The sequence below is a fragment of the Tubulanus polymorphus genome, chromosome 1, assembly GCF_964204645.1.
Source record: "Tubulanus polymorphus chromosome 1, tnTubPoly1.2, whole genome shotgun sequence".
Taxonomy (NCBI): domain Eukaryota; kingdom Metazoa; phylum Nemertea; class Palaeonemertea; order Tubulaniformes; family Tubulanidae; genus Tubulanus; species Tubulanus polymorphus.
In genome coordinates this window covers 28,994,211-29,012,216 of record NC_134025.1, presented here as the reverse complement: position 1 = coordinate 29,012,216, position 18,006 = coordinate 28,994,211, and the positions used below count along the sequence as shown (strand labels likewise).

Genomic DNA, 18,006 nt, shown 5'->3' with positions numbered 1-18,006 from the left:
AGCAATTTCGGGTAATTGACGCGATTGCTGTTTGTCCATTTGGAAAGAGACCAAGATTATGGAGGCAATATCGCGTATAGCAGTTTAGACGTAATCGCCATGGCGCTCTGTGTAACGGCATCATAGTCACATTCATTAGAAGTAATCGGATGGGCATTCGTCTAACGTTATACATCGATTCTGGTGAAGAACCAAATGAGCTGGACATTTACAACCGGGTGTACACGGTTTGAAACAGTTCGCTGTTGAATTGCTACTCAATGGATTCAGACGTCGATCTGAACATGTTCTCGGGCACGCCGGCCCACAATCATCGAATATCAATCCCGAACTTTCTGGGCAACTTGTAGCTGGAAGAAAATACAATTTTATCATTGTATTATAATAGATACATTTTTATACCGTTTCTATTATAGATGTTTGATACTTTCATGTGATAATCAAATATTACGAAACATATCATTTTATCGAGTAGTAAAATCGCATGCATTTGCTTATCGTACATCCGGCAAAACAATCAGAAATTCTATACGTGATTTGGAATCATAAACAGCAACTAAACATCTCCCAGTGCGACAAGAACAACGACGATTGGCATCAAAATTAGTTACATGAGAAAATATGAGAAATCCCACTTCGATACGAGAATGTAAACAGCAACTAACCACATAAATTTGGTGACCGCCAGTTTAGTTGTATCCCAGCCTTACTACATTCCCGGGCGTATGTGGATAATACATCACACAAACAAGACGTGCTTTCCATACAAACACACATGTCATAAATACAAGCGCCGTAAAACGAATCGGGGGCCACGAAACGATGACACCTACGAAATTCCTCGTTCTACAAAATGGAATTGTTACACGAAGCGTAAAATTATAAATTACAGCCGAATCCCGGGATATCACGACCAGAGTCGTCGTGTGTCGTGTACTTCACATATACCTTCAAAACTGCGCATTTACTGATGGCGTATCGACGACCTTTAAAACCAGCGTTTTTACAAGGGTCAACATCTTCACCAGCCTTACAAGTTGACGGATTTGTACTAACCCCTTGAACCTAAAAAGAGAAGATTATGTTTGCGGTAGAACCGTCGCATAGCTTCCAGATATTGAATGCGCGATGTTCATTCGACTAAATGATCGCGTTTAAATGGTAAAGTATACGGAGTCGATATTAATCCTGAATAGTTCTAAATGATTCTTCGCGCAGAGAAATAAAAATGTGCAATTTTGAATCGAGAATCTCGTGTAAGACGAGAAATTCCATTTGTAGTATAAGACGAAGGAGTTATCGATTTCTGTAACCAGCAACCGCGACTAAAAGTGGTATTCAATAGTCACTCACAATCAGTATTCTGCGTGCTGAGAGTCGTATCGACACGAAGAGTCTTTAACAACGCAAAAAAAACAGTTTTTATTCGTGTGAGAGTAGAATAGAAGTAACGAAGACGCGGTGACATGATTCGTTGTCAAGAGCTAATTCTACGTCAACAACTTGTGGCTGGGTGATCTTGAATATTTACCTGCCAACTGTTACCGAATGAAGCAGGTGCGTGGGCTACATTACCATCTCTCATCCTGAAATCATCTTGCGGAAACCCGTTGAAATTTCCGCATAGACCGCACAGCTTCGATTTATACGAACCAGGCACGAGTATTTCAACGTGACTTTGCTGGCCATTCCATATTATCTGGGAAAGAGATTGGACCGAATTTGTATTTCCATAGCGGCATTAATTACGTCGACTTAGGCCTATTATATGAGATTTTGTCGCCGCGGCAATAGTCAAATCAGGCATGAAGTGAAGACTTATCACAAAAAATGACTTCCACACAGATGAGCTTGCACACAGACCTGTAGACCTATATGGGTGTTCACTAGTAACGTATCGTTCTGTTTTTCGATAGAGAATATCAGTTGAAGAACGACAGGTAAAATAACAGGCTCTCCGCCGATCTGAAATTAATAGAGAACCATACTTGACGTAATGGTGTGGTTTTTACGTAATGATGGAGTGGCGGAGTAGATGAGGTGAAATGTTGATCGTTAGCTATTTCGTTACATCAGTGAGTGTGAAATACAAATATCAGCCAGCAAAAACGATCATTTCAATATTGACATATCGGTTACACATAAGGGCGCGGTTAATGTCGTATTACAGCTGTGAATGAACAATGACGTAATTTATGTCTACGTATTGAATATAGTAATTTTTTCCGATCTGGTGTTGTATATTGCGCTACGAAATTAATTGAAAGCAGACTTACAAAAACTGTTCCGTCACGCGATAGAACAACCCTGTAATTTCCAATCAAAAGCGTCAACTGCTGTATCCAAGACGCACTAATATCCGTTCCTCTGTTATCATGTTGGATCTCGACGCTGAAGAAGATAAAGTCACTTAAAAATACATTAACTGAAAGAAGTTGCATAAACACAGCGTTGCATTTGAGGTAGAATAATTCATCGTTGAAACGTAGAAGGTAGAAGTTCTTTTGCTCGAGATGTTGTGGTCGGTTGATATTAACAACGCCACTCGGGGAATTATTAAGTGCATCCGATGCTTCTTTCTGAGCATAAATTCTTGACATTACCTACCGGAAGTCCTCGTTTTTACAATCACCGGTCATCAGATACTGACAGGATCCTTGAAAGTCGAATTGTCTGCCATCAAATGATTGATAATGAGGATCGCCATACGCGATACAAGATCCTGGGCCTACAATATACGCGCAATATACAGTCGGTTAGCTAAAATCTTCAGGGAAAATGAATACGTTTAAATCCCCTAAATGGTCATTAGTTTCCTAAGATTTTCCTAAGATCTTCAGATAGTATCATAATTGAATTTTGGGGAGGAATTTGATTCGATGAAGCTCGAAATTTACTTACGCGAAATGCACTGAGGACAACATTTCCCAGGTGCAACAGTCAAAGTTTCATCCGATGAACAAATGTTTTCGGGACATTGGGTGAAATTGCATCTTACTATTCCATCTTTACACGAACAATTAGTGCACGTATCCGCAGCCCATTGCGACGCAGACTAGAAAAACATATCAATATTGCATTGAACAAGGTTGAATTAAGTTTATTTGGAATTAGAAACATCCGTGGATTAAATGAATTATGTAAAAGGGGGTAAACAGAGGACAGGTCAAATATCATATAAACAGCATAAGCCTCAATTATCACAACTTACTGTATATCGATGACCTCTATGAAGACAAGTTTGATTGGAAACGGAGGAACACGATCCACAACAGTTATTAGGAAGCATCTGAAACCTTTCGTGTTCATTACACACAAGATCTGGGCATTTCTTAGGATGACAACTTGATCTTCCCTCCTGAATAAGATAGATCCGCCGACTTAACATGTACGGTATTACCCATTATGCCAACTAAATTTGCAATTTTGATAGATTTAGTAAATTGATACTTTGTTTACGAATAACAGTTAGTTTTGACATCCGTTGCTCAGACACAAGGAAGTAAAGTCTTCTATCCGAATATAGATTCGTGAATTTCTTTCGTTTTGCATTTTTACGTGATACTCTCAACCGCGCAGACTGAACGGGTTTCGAGTAGACTTATTGTATGGCTATAGTAATAATTCAAACATTAATTGATATCGGAACAACCCCGCCATCAACTATGTACACTTACTAAACAAGTACAAATCAGACAGTTAGACAGCGGTGAAATCCACATTTCCCCATCGTCGTATTGTTTCCCGTCACTTATACACACATTCAGACATTCTCTACAACATTTTCCCTTCATCAAAACACTTCGTTCACAGTTCAGCTGTGGACACTGTATTGTATTACAGACTACAGAGCCAGACTATAAGAAAACAAGAAAAACGGCTTGAAAGTTTATTGACGCCTTAAAAAAATAACTCATATATACGTGGCTTAGTATTGTCGACAATTAAGAACTCGATGATAGTAAATGATAAGATAACAGAAAAAAAATCAACCGAATATGATACCTTAACTCAACCGCGACTGTTGAGTCTCAATATCGATGACGTAGTACACATCCACTCGCACATTGCCGGAATTTTTATTAAAATCTAATTGGTTAAAAAAACAAACACCGATATTCATGATTGCGATTGTTATTTTGAAATGCAAATATTCGTGACGTAGTGCACATCGACTACTGCGCCTTGAATATCACAAATGGAAAATTAGCAATGCATCAAATCTTTTTTGTGTTACGTTTATGCGACATCAAAAAAGCAAAATGTCATGAATTTTTGAAATACACATTTTCGACGAACAATCTGAACAACGTGGAGAGGAAATGTGAATTGTCATTTCGTACATTAACAGGAAAAAAGACTTCTATAATGAGAGAGGGAAAAAATAGAAAATCTAATCCTGTAACGAGAATAAAAAAGACTTATAATTACCTTAGTTTCCGTCTTGATTTATAATTCATTAGGGATTATGAATCCGGTATGGGCATATTTTGAAAATTCGAATAGGTTTATGATAAGCGAATAAATAACGCAGGTAGGCGGATAATTGGATCACGCAAAGTATCGCACGTTTTAAGACTGAGAGGTAAAATGGACGTCCGTAAAATCGACATCAGATATGATCGCGGAAGGTGATTTATGAAGTGCTTATTACCCAAAGAGGCTGATTGCCAGTATAGGTTTATTCGGTTGACGATTACACGCCGCTGTTAGATGTGGATCAAATGCGGTAGAAGCCATATCTCTGAAGGCTAATTGACGCTATAGCATGAGCAAGAGAAACCCCTCTAGCCAAATTGTCATTATCTGGTCACCGACAGGTTGCGTCACTTGTGAGCATCAGCCAAGGTTATATCATATCAGAATCATTTCTGCGGTCCATAAAAATCTAATTCGATTTTGTTCCCAATTTTCTGCGAATCCAGAGATTGGTTATAATTTGACTATTCATACCGAGTTAGCTCTACAAATATCGGTGACATAAATGATCGAATAAGTCAATCATACCCGACAGGCGAGATTAACGATTTGAACTCCGTTATCGATTCATTTCAAACACGGCAAATATTAACGTTACGAAACGCTGAATCATAGTCGACAATTAGCCGCTTTAAATGCATTCATTAATGATCATAAGCACGATACACCGAGACTGATACAGCGCCGATATTAGACGGAAATCATAATATCATTCTCGTCAAATTCTGTTATTGACGAAGCACTCGTAGTAAGTTCTTGCGTATCGGAATCTGATTAAAATGGGCCTTAGGACGAGTGTGTGTCTGATTAAAGGGAAATCAATATTCACAAAATGAACAATTATGAAAAAACGTGTGGAGGATTCTGTAAGCAATATAATATACCTGACACTTGCATGGTTTACAGACGTCATCAAATACTCGTTCTTCCCCGTCTTCAAATTCCAGTCCTCTATAAGAGCATCGTTTACATTCTGGACAACATTGACCATCGGTGTGAACAGGATGCGAACAATTTTCAGAGCACTTCCTCTCCAAACATAGAACAGATCCGCCCTAAATCATTACAATAAAAAACATCGAATGAATAATGGCTTAGATGAGAAATAGAAGCAGTTCTGATATCAGCCGTTTCATTCAGTTATTTTCCCGAGCTATCCTTACCAGACATTGACATACAGAGCATGGTTTGCCTAAATCCGGTATTATATGCTGACCATTCGCTAAGATTTCGCCATGATAGTCACACCGATCACAAACTGGACAACATAGACCCGGTATAGTTACTGGATGCTGACAACTTACAACACACGTTTCCTCGGTACAAGTCACCGAACCATCCTTGAATACAAAAAAGAATTAAAAAGCTGACAGAATTTATGGCTTTCAACAAGATTAGGGAAATCGATATGAGCTTATTCCTTACCTGGCAAATACACGAATAACATGAATCATTTTTCGATCGGAAAGTCTCTCCATTGCTACGTATTATTCCATTATATAAGCACTTCGAACAATCGGGACAACATGTACTATTTTTAGGAACAGGGTCTGAACACATGCTAGGACAATCTTCATATTCACAGGCTAAATTACCATCCTAGCAAATAAATCAGCAGAGAATTTATTTATTTCCAATATTTGAACTACAGTGTTAGATTTAACCAAAAAAATCTTTTTTAAGAACTGTGGAGCGAGGATTGTTAAGTTCGACAGACTTAGAATATGCGTGAAAATGTCCATGATGTTTTATGTCATATAATTGTAAATATTCAAAATTATCTCATTACTCTACACAGTGGTGATAGCTGCATGGGTTAGAGCTACGCTGGATCCCCTTGCGACTTGTGAGTGTGACCGAAATCTAATACGGCGGCTCCATCACCAGCGTAAATTTGTATTCCAGTTCAGCTTTATAAATTAATTACCACACTAATCACTCGCGTAGCGTTTGCAAAGACAAGGATTTTAGCGAAATGACAGATCCAATTAAGGATGGAAATATTTATAATCTCGTTGCTTGTAGTGTAGTGCGTGTGGGCGGGAAGATAATCTAATCATGCTTATTTCAACTATTTTACGTCGCGTACCTTACATTTGCATACACGACACGGATCGTTATCCGGATCCGGACGCATCTCAACTGAGTTTTCAATGAGCTGACCATCGTTAAACTGACAAGAGTCGCAAACAGGACAACATTTGTTTTCATCAAACACCGGATGGCTGCACGTCTGCGTACACATTTCCTGCCAACATTTAATCGTTCCACCCTGAAATGTTGATTGTTTCAAGTGAAATATAATGCTATATGCAATCAGTCAGATATTATAGGTGTGGTTTTCTTTGAAACAATAGCAGATGAAATTTTGAATCTTGAATTGATGAATTCAACATGAGCTTACGGTGCATTCACACATATGACATTTATCTTCAGGTCGCTGAAACCTTTCACCGTTTTCATATATAACATCGTTTAGTTGACATTTCTCGCACGACGGACAACATTTACCAGGAATTGGATGACTGCATTCGTTTTTACATTCAGGTTTCTCGCAAATGATGTTTCCCCCCTAAAACCATACATCATTTACTGCATTAGGCGAAAGTTTTCGAGAACTGTTATAGTTAGGTCGTAAATAAAGGGCAACCACGTATACCGAAATGACGATATACCTAATTTTCTTGAGCAAACATTACCTGGCAGCGACAGATTCGACATTCGTCGGGCGCCGAGGGAATTATATCATCATTTCCGTAAACACGTTCGCCATAAAAACATCCGCTACAATTCGGACAACATTGCCCCCGATCTGGAAGCGGATTCGTGCAGTTCATCTCGCAAACTTTCTTCGCACACGAGACATTTCCGTTCTGTAATGCGAAAAGGAATTATTGTACACGCATTTGCGGCGGCGTTTTCATAGTATTTCCCACGATTACACTTACTCTGCACAGACATATGTCACATTTGTCATCGATCGGAGTAAATTGGCCACCGTTTGGGTATACTTTACCATCGACGAATTGACACGACTCACAAGTCGGACAACATTTGCCTCTACTGCTTACGGGATGAGTACAGGATACGACGCATATTTCCATTTCGCAAGAAAGTGTCCCGTCCTGAATCAATTAACATGACATATACACAATTATATCAACATGACAAGCGAATTATGACGTCATCGCTCTCTAAAAACAACAACAACAACATAGATATTTTGGGTGCAGCGACTTAATAAGAGATTTGTATTCACTTATTGCTCGTAATCTAACATGATTAAGATATCCCGGCCTAGACGTAGTAATCAAATCATCAACGACTAAGCTATTTCCGGATTTCATATCTTAAATTTTCAGTCACGTTTCGTCCAGCAATTTTCAATAAATTCGGACAAAGATCTCACCTGACATTTACAGATATTGCACGGTTCGCGTCGATCTGGAATAATTGTTTCTCCGTTACGAAAGTATTTGTCCCCATACTGACAGCTGTCACATACAGGGCAACATTCTCCGGGTATCAAAACTGGATTGTTACAGTCGGTCTTACATTCGATCGGTCCACACAGCACGTTACCAGACTAATTCAATGCATATTAAATATAGTATTAATACATTTTGTTTTAATATTCAGTCATTATTTTTTCATGTTTTTCAATAGTATCATAACGATGTAATTTGATTATGACATGTGTTATGTTAACGAGTACAAAATGTATTGGATTTTTCGAGCGATGTTGCAATTGCAAAAAACTGACTACAAACGAAACAGAATTTTCAGCTTACGGCGCAAAAAAATCCCCGCTTTCAATAGAAATGAACAGTGTGCTTAAGAAGCACGCAACAGATAGAAATTCTTCCCAGATTAAACAAACTTCGTGTCAACGAAATCTCTGCGACGTAAAAATTCACGTTTCTTCACGTTGTATGCGCACTTTGTAGTAACCATTGATCTTAGATCCAGTTCAGTAATTGGAAAGTCGTGTACTGATCGAGGGACTTGTTAATAAGAGAAGCAACCGTTGACATCGTGGTTGCTAAATACTCCGGGTATGAACTTCTTACCCCGAAGAAGGGTTATTTTCGAAAGGGCCTTTTATGGTAGGTACTAGGTGAATAGATGCAATTACCTGACACTGACATGTTTTACACAATGATCTCTCATCATCAAATCTCTCCCCGTTTAGGAAGACACGAGAACCAATCTGGCATGCGTCACATTCTGGACAGCACCTGTCCTTTGGTATAATTGGATGGCTACATTGCTGATTACAGACAGTTTTCTGACAGATAGCACTTCCTTTCTATAATTGAGAGTATAAGGTCCTTCGGTTATTTCGGGAAAGTACGTATGCGAACTGAAAACGATCCCCGATACGTAAAGTTGTAAGAATTTGGGTGAATTTACTCGTTAAAACTCGCTATTACCTGACAGACACACTCGTAACAGGAATCGTTTGGATTTGGCCGGAATTTCTGTCCATCTATCAGGATTTTCCCTTCGTAATTACATCGATCACAAACCGGACAACATTCATCATGGTCACCTGGATGACTACACTGTTCAGTGCATGCCTTCTGGTGACACTCGACGTTACCAAACTACAGTATACAAGGTTTTCAGAACACGATTGCGAAAATTGAAAGTGTGACTCATTTACGATCGAAGGTGATTTTCTTTACTATTCTACGACGAGTTTTCGTGGTAGATAGACACGCTCACAACGTCACTTCCGTTTTCATACCTGACTGAGTTACGGGATTATTATTACCTTACAAGAGCACTCGTAGCACGGATTTCCTGATTCGGGGTAGAATGTCTGTAAATTGGAATATCTCGTTCCCATATGAAGGCAATCTTTACATTGAGGGCAACATTCCCCGTCTACATTTACTGGGCTATTACATTCGATATCGCAAAGAACATTAGAACACAACACGCTACCATTCTGAAATTGAAAGGAAAAAACCTATTCTTAACAAGTCATCAGTTCGTACAAGGACAAACAGCATTTAGAGGAATCTTTTACATCGCGCCGGAAAACATTAAAGTTGTTTTTTACCGCTGAGTGACTTTTTTTTACCAATATCCATTAGCGTCTTGGCATATAAGCTTCCACTGATATATGAATTTTTGATGGCCTTTAGCAACATGCGAAGAACGATGCTATCTTCTGATTTATATGTGGAAGTGTCAATGTGGCGGGATTCAGAACATATGCGGTCAATTGGTCAATGTAAGCAAATAGAGTCTGACAGAAAATTAGCTTCGGTTGATGGATTGTTTTCCACTGTTTGCGGGTACGATAAAAAGACAGAACCATTGATTAACGCATTCAGTAGTAGAAACATAAGCCGTGTCTATTTACCTCGCATTTACACTGAAAGCATGGCTTGTCGGCGTTTGGTAGAAAATTCTGTTCATTCTCATAGATGGCACCTTCGTATTTACAGTCGTCGCAAGTCAAACAACATTCATCGATTCGTTTGTCGACGGGATGCGAGCATTCTGCGCGGCATTGCACTGAATCACACGTCACATCACCCCTCTAAACAAAACATATCGCAAATCAACAATTTCTCAATTTCGCAACAGCGATTTCGCTAATGAACCCGTAAAGTATTATTGACTTACTCGGCATCGACACTGCATACATGGATCAGACGGATTCGGTTTGAATATTTCATCGTTCATGTAAATTCGATCGTCGTACAAACAACCAGCGCATATAGGGCAACAAGCCCCGCTGGGAGGTGGTATCGGGTACGCGCAGGGCGTTCGACATTCTTCTTGTTTACAGGTTACGTTACCTTTCTAAAAAGTATATGAGTGAATAAGAGACTAGCAGTTCAAAGCAGAGGTAAATAACCTCTAGCCCTGTGAGACCAACTCGCTTCAGAGGAAATCAATCAATCGATTCACTAGGTGAAAGTAAGGTTAATCATATTTCAGGATCCACATTGGTCGCCATTTCTCTCTGACAACTTTGACAATCTTGACATTTTGATTTGACTGAGCTGTAGAAATGTCTTAACACGTTCTATAGTTTCTGTCGCCATGTGGCTTTCTTAAAGACTTCAACCATGGATTTCTTACGACCACAACCATACCTAACGTTTCATACACTGCATTTTAAAAAACTGATCTAATAATTAGGTGTCGGAACTTATATCATCTTTATTTTGATCTATTCGATTATTCCAAGAATTGCTTACTTGACAGGTGCACAGAGCACACGGGTCGTTAGTAAAAGGGTTAAAACTTTCTCCTGTAGTGTAGTCATTGCCATCGAATTTACACCCATCACATTCTGGGCAACATGGTCTGTCTACCGGGTGGGTGCACTTCGTATCACATGTTTCCTTCTCGCAGAATACATTACCATCCTAAAAACAGCACAGAACATATAGACCTACCAATCACACGAATATCTCGACGTAGACGTATGCTGCTGCATTTCTTTACCTGACACAAGCATTTATTGCAAAGATCATCTGTATTAGGCCGGAATACTTGACCGTTTAGATATTGCTGAGAATCATAAAAACATCCGTCGCATACGGAACAACAACCATCGAAATGCTGGACCGGGTGGGAACATCTACTAGGTGGACACGATTCACTTGTACATGTCACGTCACCATTCTAAATGAAGGCATCTCATTTCATTTCATCTTATTTTAATCGAAATGATTACGGATAATTCAAGTCGATACGTACCAGACAGTTGCATACATAACACGGGTCGTTCTTAGGGCGGAAAACATCATTATTCAGATACCTGCTTCCCTTATACTGACAGTCCTCACAAACAGGGCAACACTGATCTTCAATCTGCACAGGGTTTGCACAATCACTTATACAGATTTCTGTTTCACATTTTACATCCCCATTCTAAACCAAATGTTTTAAACACAAGTAATATCTGCGCTTCTAGCAATGAATAAGACACACGTTTTGACGTTCTTACCTCGCATGCACATTTTCTACATGGATCAGGGCGGAATCTTTGGCCGTTTAGGTAGAAGCTCCTCTCGAATTCGCACCCATCACAAACAGGACAACATTGATCTCGCATTCTAAGCGGATGGCTGCATCGCGTTATACATTGTTCTGTTTTACAAGAAACACTACCTCTCTGCAAAATTAGTAAACAATAGCTCATACATCTTTATCTGAATACTTGACGTACTATCTTCATGGTATTGTCATCATATAAGTCATCATAATATGTTTCATACTTTACAAGTACACGTTGTACATAGATCATCATGGGGAGGGTTGAATGTCTGATCGTGCGAATAAATTGAACCCAAATAGTCACAACCATTGCACACGGGGCAACATGCTCCCTCTTTCTTGATCGGATGGCTACAAGTTTCAGGACATTCTTCACGACTGCACCGCACGCTTCCAACCTTCGTGATTACATTCAAAGAGAATATACGTGGTTCAATTCAGTTGAATCTAGAAATATTGTCTCTTAAACTTTACCCACCTCGCAAACGCATACCCTACATAAGTCTGAAGGGTCAGGCCTGAATTCCTGACCATTCAGATAGGCAAGGCCACGATAGTCACAGCTATTACAAACGGGACAACATTGCTCAGAAATGCGAGAAGGATGCGAACAAGATGGCTGACATTCAGTATCTACGCTTACGCAATCTACGCTACCATCCTGGAATAGGAACAAAGGATTCTTTAACAATAATTCTTAGGTTCGTGGGGCTCCTATCAAATGATAATAACCTTGCAAATGCATTTTAAACAATGATCACGCTGATCTATGAACTCTTTTCCATTTTCGAAAATTTTTTCGTCGTAAAAACACCTCGAACACGATGGGCAACACGTATTCCGCTCAGATACTGGATGGCTGCAAGTTAATGGTGGACATTTCTCCTCAATGCAGGATACCACACCTTAGATTAAAAAAAACAAAGGTTAAACATGACGCATGAAGGCAAACTCTTACTTAAAGGTTCATTCATTTCAATGGAACCAACCGTATTTTGCACATTTGCAACTCGTACACGGGTTTCCATCTGGAATTAGTTCCCCGTCTTTATACGTCAGTCCCTCTACGTAACATTCTGAAGATTTTCAAAGAAAAATATTAGCAGTAGTTTTGTCATTCTCACAAATGCTGATGGAATTTAAAGTATTACCTGAACACACTGGACAACAGCTCTCTGGTGGAGTATCCTGAAGTACACAATTCAATATCGGGCATGTTGTATCTCGACACTGAATATTGCCCTGAATACACGAACATTTGGAGCATTGGCCATCACTTTCAGTTTTGTTAAATGTCTGATAATTCCCGTAAACCTTTCCTTCATACATACAGTCTAAGATATGAATAGAATAGATTATATTTCCAGTAGGTTTAGTTGAATAGTTAAGAAGACTTTTGTCATCGACCATCCATTTTTCCCATGACTTACCTGAACAGTCTCTACAACAACTGCCAGGACGTTTGATCCCGTGTCTACAGAATGATGGACATCGATTTGTTTGGCAGTTGATACGTCCTTTATCACACGTACACGTCTTACATGGGTCGACTCTACTCGGCCATTGTGTCCCATCATCCCGTTCAACTTCACCATCTTTACAGCCTTTAATCATAATCAAATGACATCTAGATTACCATAATACATATCTCATTTTACTGATGCCCTTCCAACGTTTCGCTTACTGTAACAAACAGAAGGACAGCACTCTCCTAGACGTCTACTCGGTCGTGAACAAGGCAGATCATCGGGTAAAGGACCGCATCTAATCGTGGTGCATTTCACTAGATTCCCGATGCAGCTGCAGTTCATACAAGGATTATAACTCGGAACGAACCATTCACCAGTAAGAAACGTCTGTCCATCATAATCACAAACTAAAAAGATTGTATGAGTTGAAACGAATTCTCGATAAGACATTTGAATAAATCCTTCAATGCAATATTAGTTAAATGTACCGTCACATGATGGACAACATTTTCCGAGTGGTTGCACAGGTCTAGAACACGTAACTTCAGGACAAACTAAAGCGTTACACTCAATGCGACCTTTTTGGCATACACATCGTTCACAAGCGACCGACTCAAATTCTTCTCCATCTTGATATATACGTCCCCTGTTATTACACTCCAAATCTGAAAGAGAACGATTTGTATAAAAACGGCCTCGGTATGATACTGACATGAAATACTGGAAACGTTCCTGCTTACTCCGAGGACATACTGGACAACACTCGTCATTTGTAGTTACTGGATCATAACAGTTTGTTGTACACGTCACCCCGTCGCAAGAAACCGTGCCGTCTACGCAACGACAAACCGTACACTTATCCGGCTTGAATACTTCACCATTCCTACGGATCTGTCCATAAAAACATCCTGTAATGCCATTATGATAACAGTGAAGAGTGAAAATCTATAAATCACAGAATAACGATATATGTCAACGAGACCTACCATCGTGACAACTTGGACAGCATTTACCAGGTAACTGTACTGGATCCTTACAGTTCGGTATTTCACAGGAGATATCTCTACATGTTATACTACTTTCTAAACATTTACACGTCTGACAGCCTTTATTGGGAACCTGGTCACCGTGCCTCCATCTCTGTCCCAGATAATTACAATCTATACAACAACAACAACAACAACAAAATATATACTACATGAATATTTCAGTACGCGGTTTTATACACTTCTATTTATAAAGAAAGTACTATTTCATACCTTTGTCACACACGGGACAGCATTCACCAGCTGGAGTAACTGGATGAGTACAGTAAACTTGTGGACATTGCTGACCTCTACACGTTACAGTGCCATTTCTACAAATGCATTCATTACAAACCGATCTCCATGTTTCACCATTCTTATAGTCCTGTCCATCCTTAGTACAACCTGGTGATAATGACAAAGAATCGTGCGAACTATGCAGCTCTTTTTTCTTGATGGATAAATGTCAGTATAATGCGGTGGGATTTACCTGCACAGGATGGGCAGCACTGATTAATTATTTCTAATGGATGCAAACACGTAAGGGCTGGGCACAGCACGGCGTTGCAACTGACTCTTCCGTGTAGGCAAGTGCACTTATTACATTTAGTCGGAAAGAAACTCTCTCGATTCGCATATACTTTTCCGTCACGAGTACAATATAATTCTGGTGCTAATATGATAGATAAATTCTGTTATTAGTGGGATATGTAACTTCTGATTGAGTGAATTTCGGTGTTCTAAATACCTTCGCACACCGGACAACATTTTCCCCGAATGTATTTTGGATTGGAACAGTGAAGTTGAGGGCAGGGTACATTCTGGCAGATGATTTCACTGGAGATGCATTTACAGGTCGAGCATGAATCACTTGTCTCGACAATACTGCCATTATCGTGCTGACGTCCTTGGTGTATACATGCTCCTACATCATGGCAATTCGAGTTGGGATTTCGATCTTTTTCGCAACGCATTCGACCGTTCTACAAAATACATACCGTTCCGCTTTTGAATGCAGGTCACATTTATCCCCCAAACAAAATGGTAGAATATACCATCATTTCTTACCTGGCAGATGCATCTAGTACACCCGTCCAAAAGTTCATCACCGTGTTTAATTTCTTTCAATCGAAACTTGCATGATTTCGGTAAAACTGATGAAGTAACGTTTTTGCACGCGCATTGTTCAAGATTATACAATCGTAGATGCAACTGTCGATTCTACAATGACATGGATATGGACTGAGTTAGTTCTGCTGTAAAGGGGGTTTTGAATGTTTCATATGAATCTCATTTCACCTCGGATTTCAAGTTGAGTACATCTTCGTAAAGTCGCCTGATATCTGCTTCTAGGACTGCAACACGGTTTGAGGCTGAACAATAACAAATATATGTATACGATATTTACATATCCAGGTATAGACCTGTGGATAAGGATGATTCAAACTCGTTTATCATAACATCAAGCGTGAAGTAGTTGATTTTTATCCTAAAGTGGACTGGGCCTAAAAATCCCACATTGAGTTAAAATAAACACCGGGTTTGAGATTTTTCAAGTATGGTACTAAATAATCCTCTTACCAAAATAGGTGTTTACTTTTCATTGTGGGATTGTGTACCGTACAACGTGACCTTTATCAAACAAGTGCGGCGATATTTATTTTATGATCCGAGCACCTGCTACTGAACCAAGGTATAAAATTCGTTCACGTTCACTTGAGAACGTTTATTCAATGAAACAAAAAGCAAATAACATCGCGTGTGCCGAATGGTTATTTTAGATAATATTATCAGAACACTTGACTCACAACAGATTTATCATGATTTATTCTTGTGCCGGTCGTTTTCAACGAAAACAATATCTAGGGCCTATATAGCATACGTATATTCTTAGTAAAATTCAAAAAAATCCAAGATATCATATTGAATTAGTAATTATTTCATCATTTGATTCATGATCAATGAATGGCCGTCATGTTCATATTCCAATGATGAGTCACACTGACACTAGTAATGATATTCTAGTTATTGTCAGAAAGGGCCTGCTATTTGAAACAAGTACATTCCAGATATTAGTCTAAAAATTTACCTGAAACATAGTCGGTTTCTTGTGCTGTAACTCCTTCATATTGAAGACAAGATGGAACAATATACAGCTGGGTAAAAACTACAAGTGTTATATGCCAGCAACTCAGCGGCATGGTGCTTACTGGGCGAGTTCAGAACGAAGGTTAACTTACGGATGGAGAACTACCTGTGTAAATAGTTAAGAGTTAGATCAAGAGGTCTAGCTGGTCTGATAAATAACAGGTGAAACTATAGATTATTTAGTAGAGCTACACCGGCTATTAGAGATCCGACAGCTTTAGCACACCTTTGTTCTCAATCTTACTCTCCTATGCGAGTATATTATAATGATAAATCAATAGACATTTGACTGAAAGAATTCACTGAATCTAGCATCGATATTTTCATGCGTGGATTACAATGAAATGTGCTTATTTGATTAGGATTAAATCTACTTGGTAACATGTTCAGATAGATTCCGTGTATATAGCCTATATTGTTCCAAAACTATCGAAGTAATTTTCTAAATCAGATTTCCAATGCGAAGTAAAATCTATAAATGTTGCTTGAAGGACACGTTTCAAAACTATTGTGTATTTAATACGCTAAATATCTTTGAACGACGGGTACCGGTGAATTGAAAATACAACTCTGAAATTGCTTTGCGAATGTGACTATATTAGATATGTTTGAGTCTGCTGCCAGCATGGTATGATGATGAATTTCTTTATATCTTTATTTGTAATTACCTCCTTGCGACAAGGGTCGCGGATTGTTCGTCATGTGCATCATTTTGACAGATAGACGGGCCGATCTTCTTTATAAAGTAATCACAATGAGTTCAATTGAAGGATATTGTGTTTCTTGCTAACCAGATTTACCAAGAAGTGTACAAGTTATACACCATAGAAATGTTTTCGCAAAACCGCGACGAATGGCGAGATAGACGAAAAAATTTATTACAGAATTGACACAAAGAAGCAAGTTCCCAACCTCTACTGGACGATACTTCAATAAAACTGGCGAAAACCACGAGAACGTGTTGTAGCAATCGAATAGGGCTGATACAAGATATATCGTAGCTAATACAATGATTACTTTGGTTATTTGTTGGCCTTGTTTCGTGTCCGGTTTTTCTGTTGAATTCGAAAGATTCGTTCTTTCGGATGTTGCTTTACGAATTGTATCCAACATGAGCAGGTTACAGGAAAGTATGATCAGACCAGGGAACGTAGTAAGTACAACTTTAGTGAGAATTACATCGTACCATAAAGCATAAGTCGGATTATGTACAATGTAAGCTTTTACAGTAACGAATAAAATACCAGTACATTTGTGTAAACGCTTGTAAACTCTGATATCCCAGAATTTAGGAATGCATAAGGCTGACGTCACCAACATTACACCAACAGCCGTCTTTTTTGCTTTTTCCTCAGAGCACAACCGTCGCGCGAGCAAAGGCTTTCTGATGGCGATGAAGCGATCAACGGACAAAGCCAGTAAAAACATTCCACTTACGTGCATGGAACTTTGATAAATGGAATCCACAATGAAGAAATGTGGATAGAACAACATGTGAATATAAGGTTTATTCTTGAGATGGTCGAAATATCGCGTTCGCCTGTACAACCAAAATAGCGGGCGCCCAAAAACCGCTGAAATACAGGTGACCATATCTGATACCGCTAAACATCTCAGATATACCACACTGCTTCCGCGAAGCGACATCACGCTCAAAACCACAAACGAAAAGAAATTAGCAAAAAAACCGATCGGGTATAGAAAAGTACGAAGAAGAATCATTGATAGTTGATAGCGATAATAAGAGTCTGTGGTTGAAAACTCGGAGAGCGGATGCATCGTTTTGCCACATCGCGGGTCAGGATGCCACACACTACCATCAGAGAATGTCGTATTCTTCGTTGCTGACATGATCCAAT

The 18,006-nt window shown here is 39.1% G+C and overlaps 1 protein-coding gene across 1 annotated transcript; it reads right to left on the bottom strand.

Annotated features, from left to right (window-relative positions):
* Positions 1–11: 11 nt before the first annotated feature.
* Positions 12–17,575, bottom strand: LOC141915310 (kielin/chordin-like protein). The gene is made up of 42 exons (XM_074806799.1): positions 17,076–17,575; positions 16,816–16,883; positions 15,299–15,372; positions 15,068–15,220; positions 14,871–14,982; positions 14,234–14,404; positions 13,988–14,134; positions 13,715–13,882; positions 13,463–13,639; positions 13,190–13,381; positions 12,936–13,109; positions 12,657–12,839; positions 12,495–12,581; positions 12,238–12,410; positions 11,984–12,166; positions 11,727–11,903; positions 11,456–11,623; positions 11,206–11,379; positions 10,951–11,130; positions 10,701–10,871; positions 10,120–10,299; positions 9,854–10,033; positions 9,257–9,433; positions 8,913–9,086; positions 7,889–8,065; positions 7,428–7,604; positions 7,179–7,352; positions 6,884–7,051; positions 6,569–6,751; positions 5,905–6,078; positions 5,784–5,819; positions 5,364–5,534; positions 3,678–3,857; positions 3,212–3,358; positions 2,902–3,055; positions 2,608–2,728; positions 2,277–2,391; positions 1,864–1,965; positions 1,532–1,699; positions 949–1,065; positions 666–846; positions 12–350 (listed from the first exon to the last, which is right to left on the bottom strand). Exons 1-42 carry the CDS (start codon positions 17,573–17,575, stop codon positions 136–138), a joined length of 6,903 nt encoding a protein of 2,300 aa, XP_074662900.1. The 3' UTR covers positions 12–135.
* Positions 17,576–18,006: the final 431 nt, after the last annotated feature.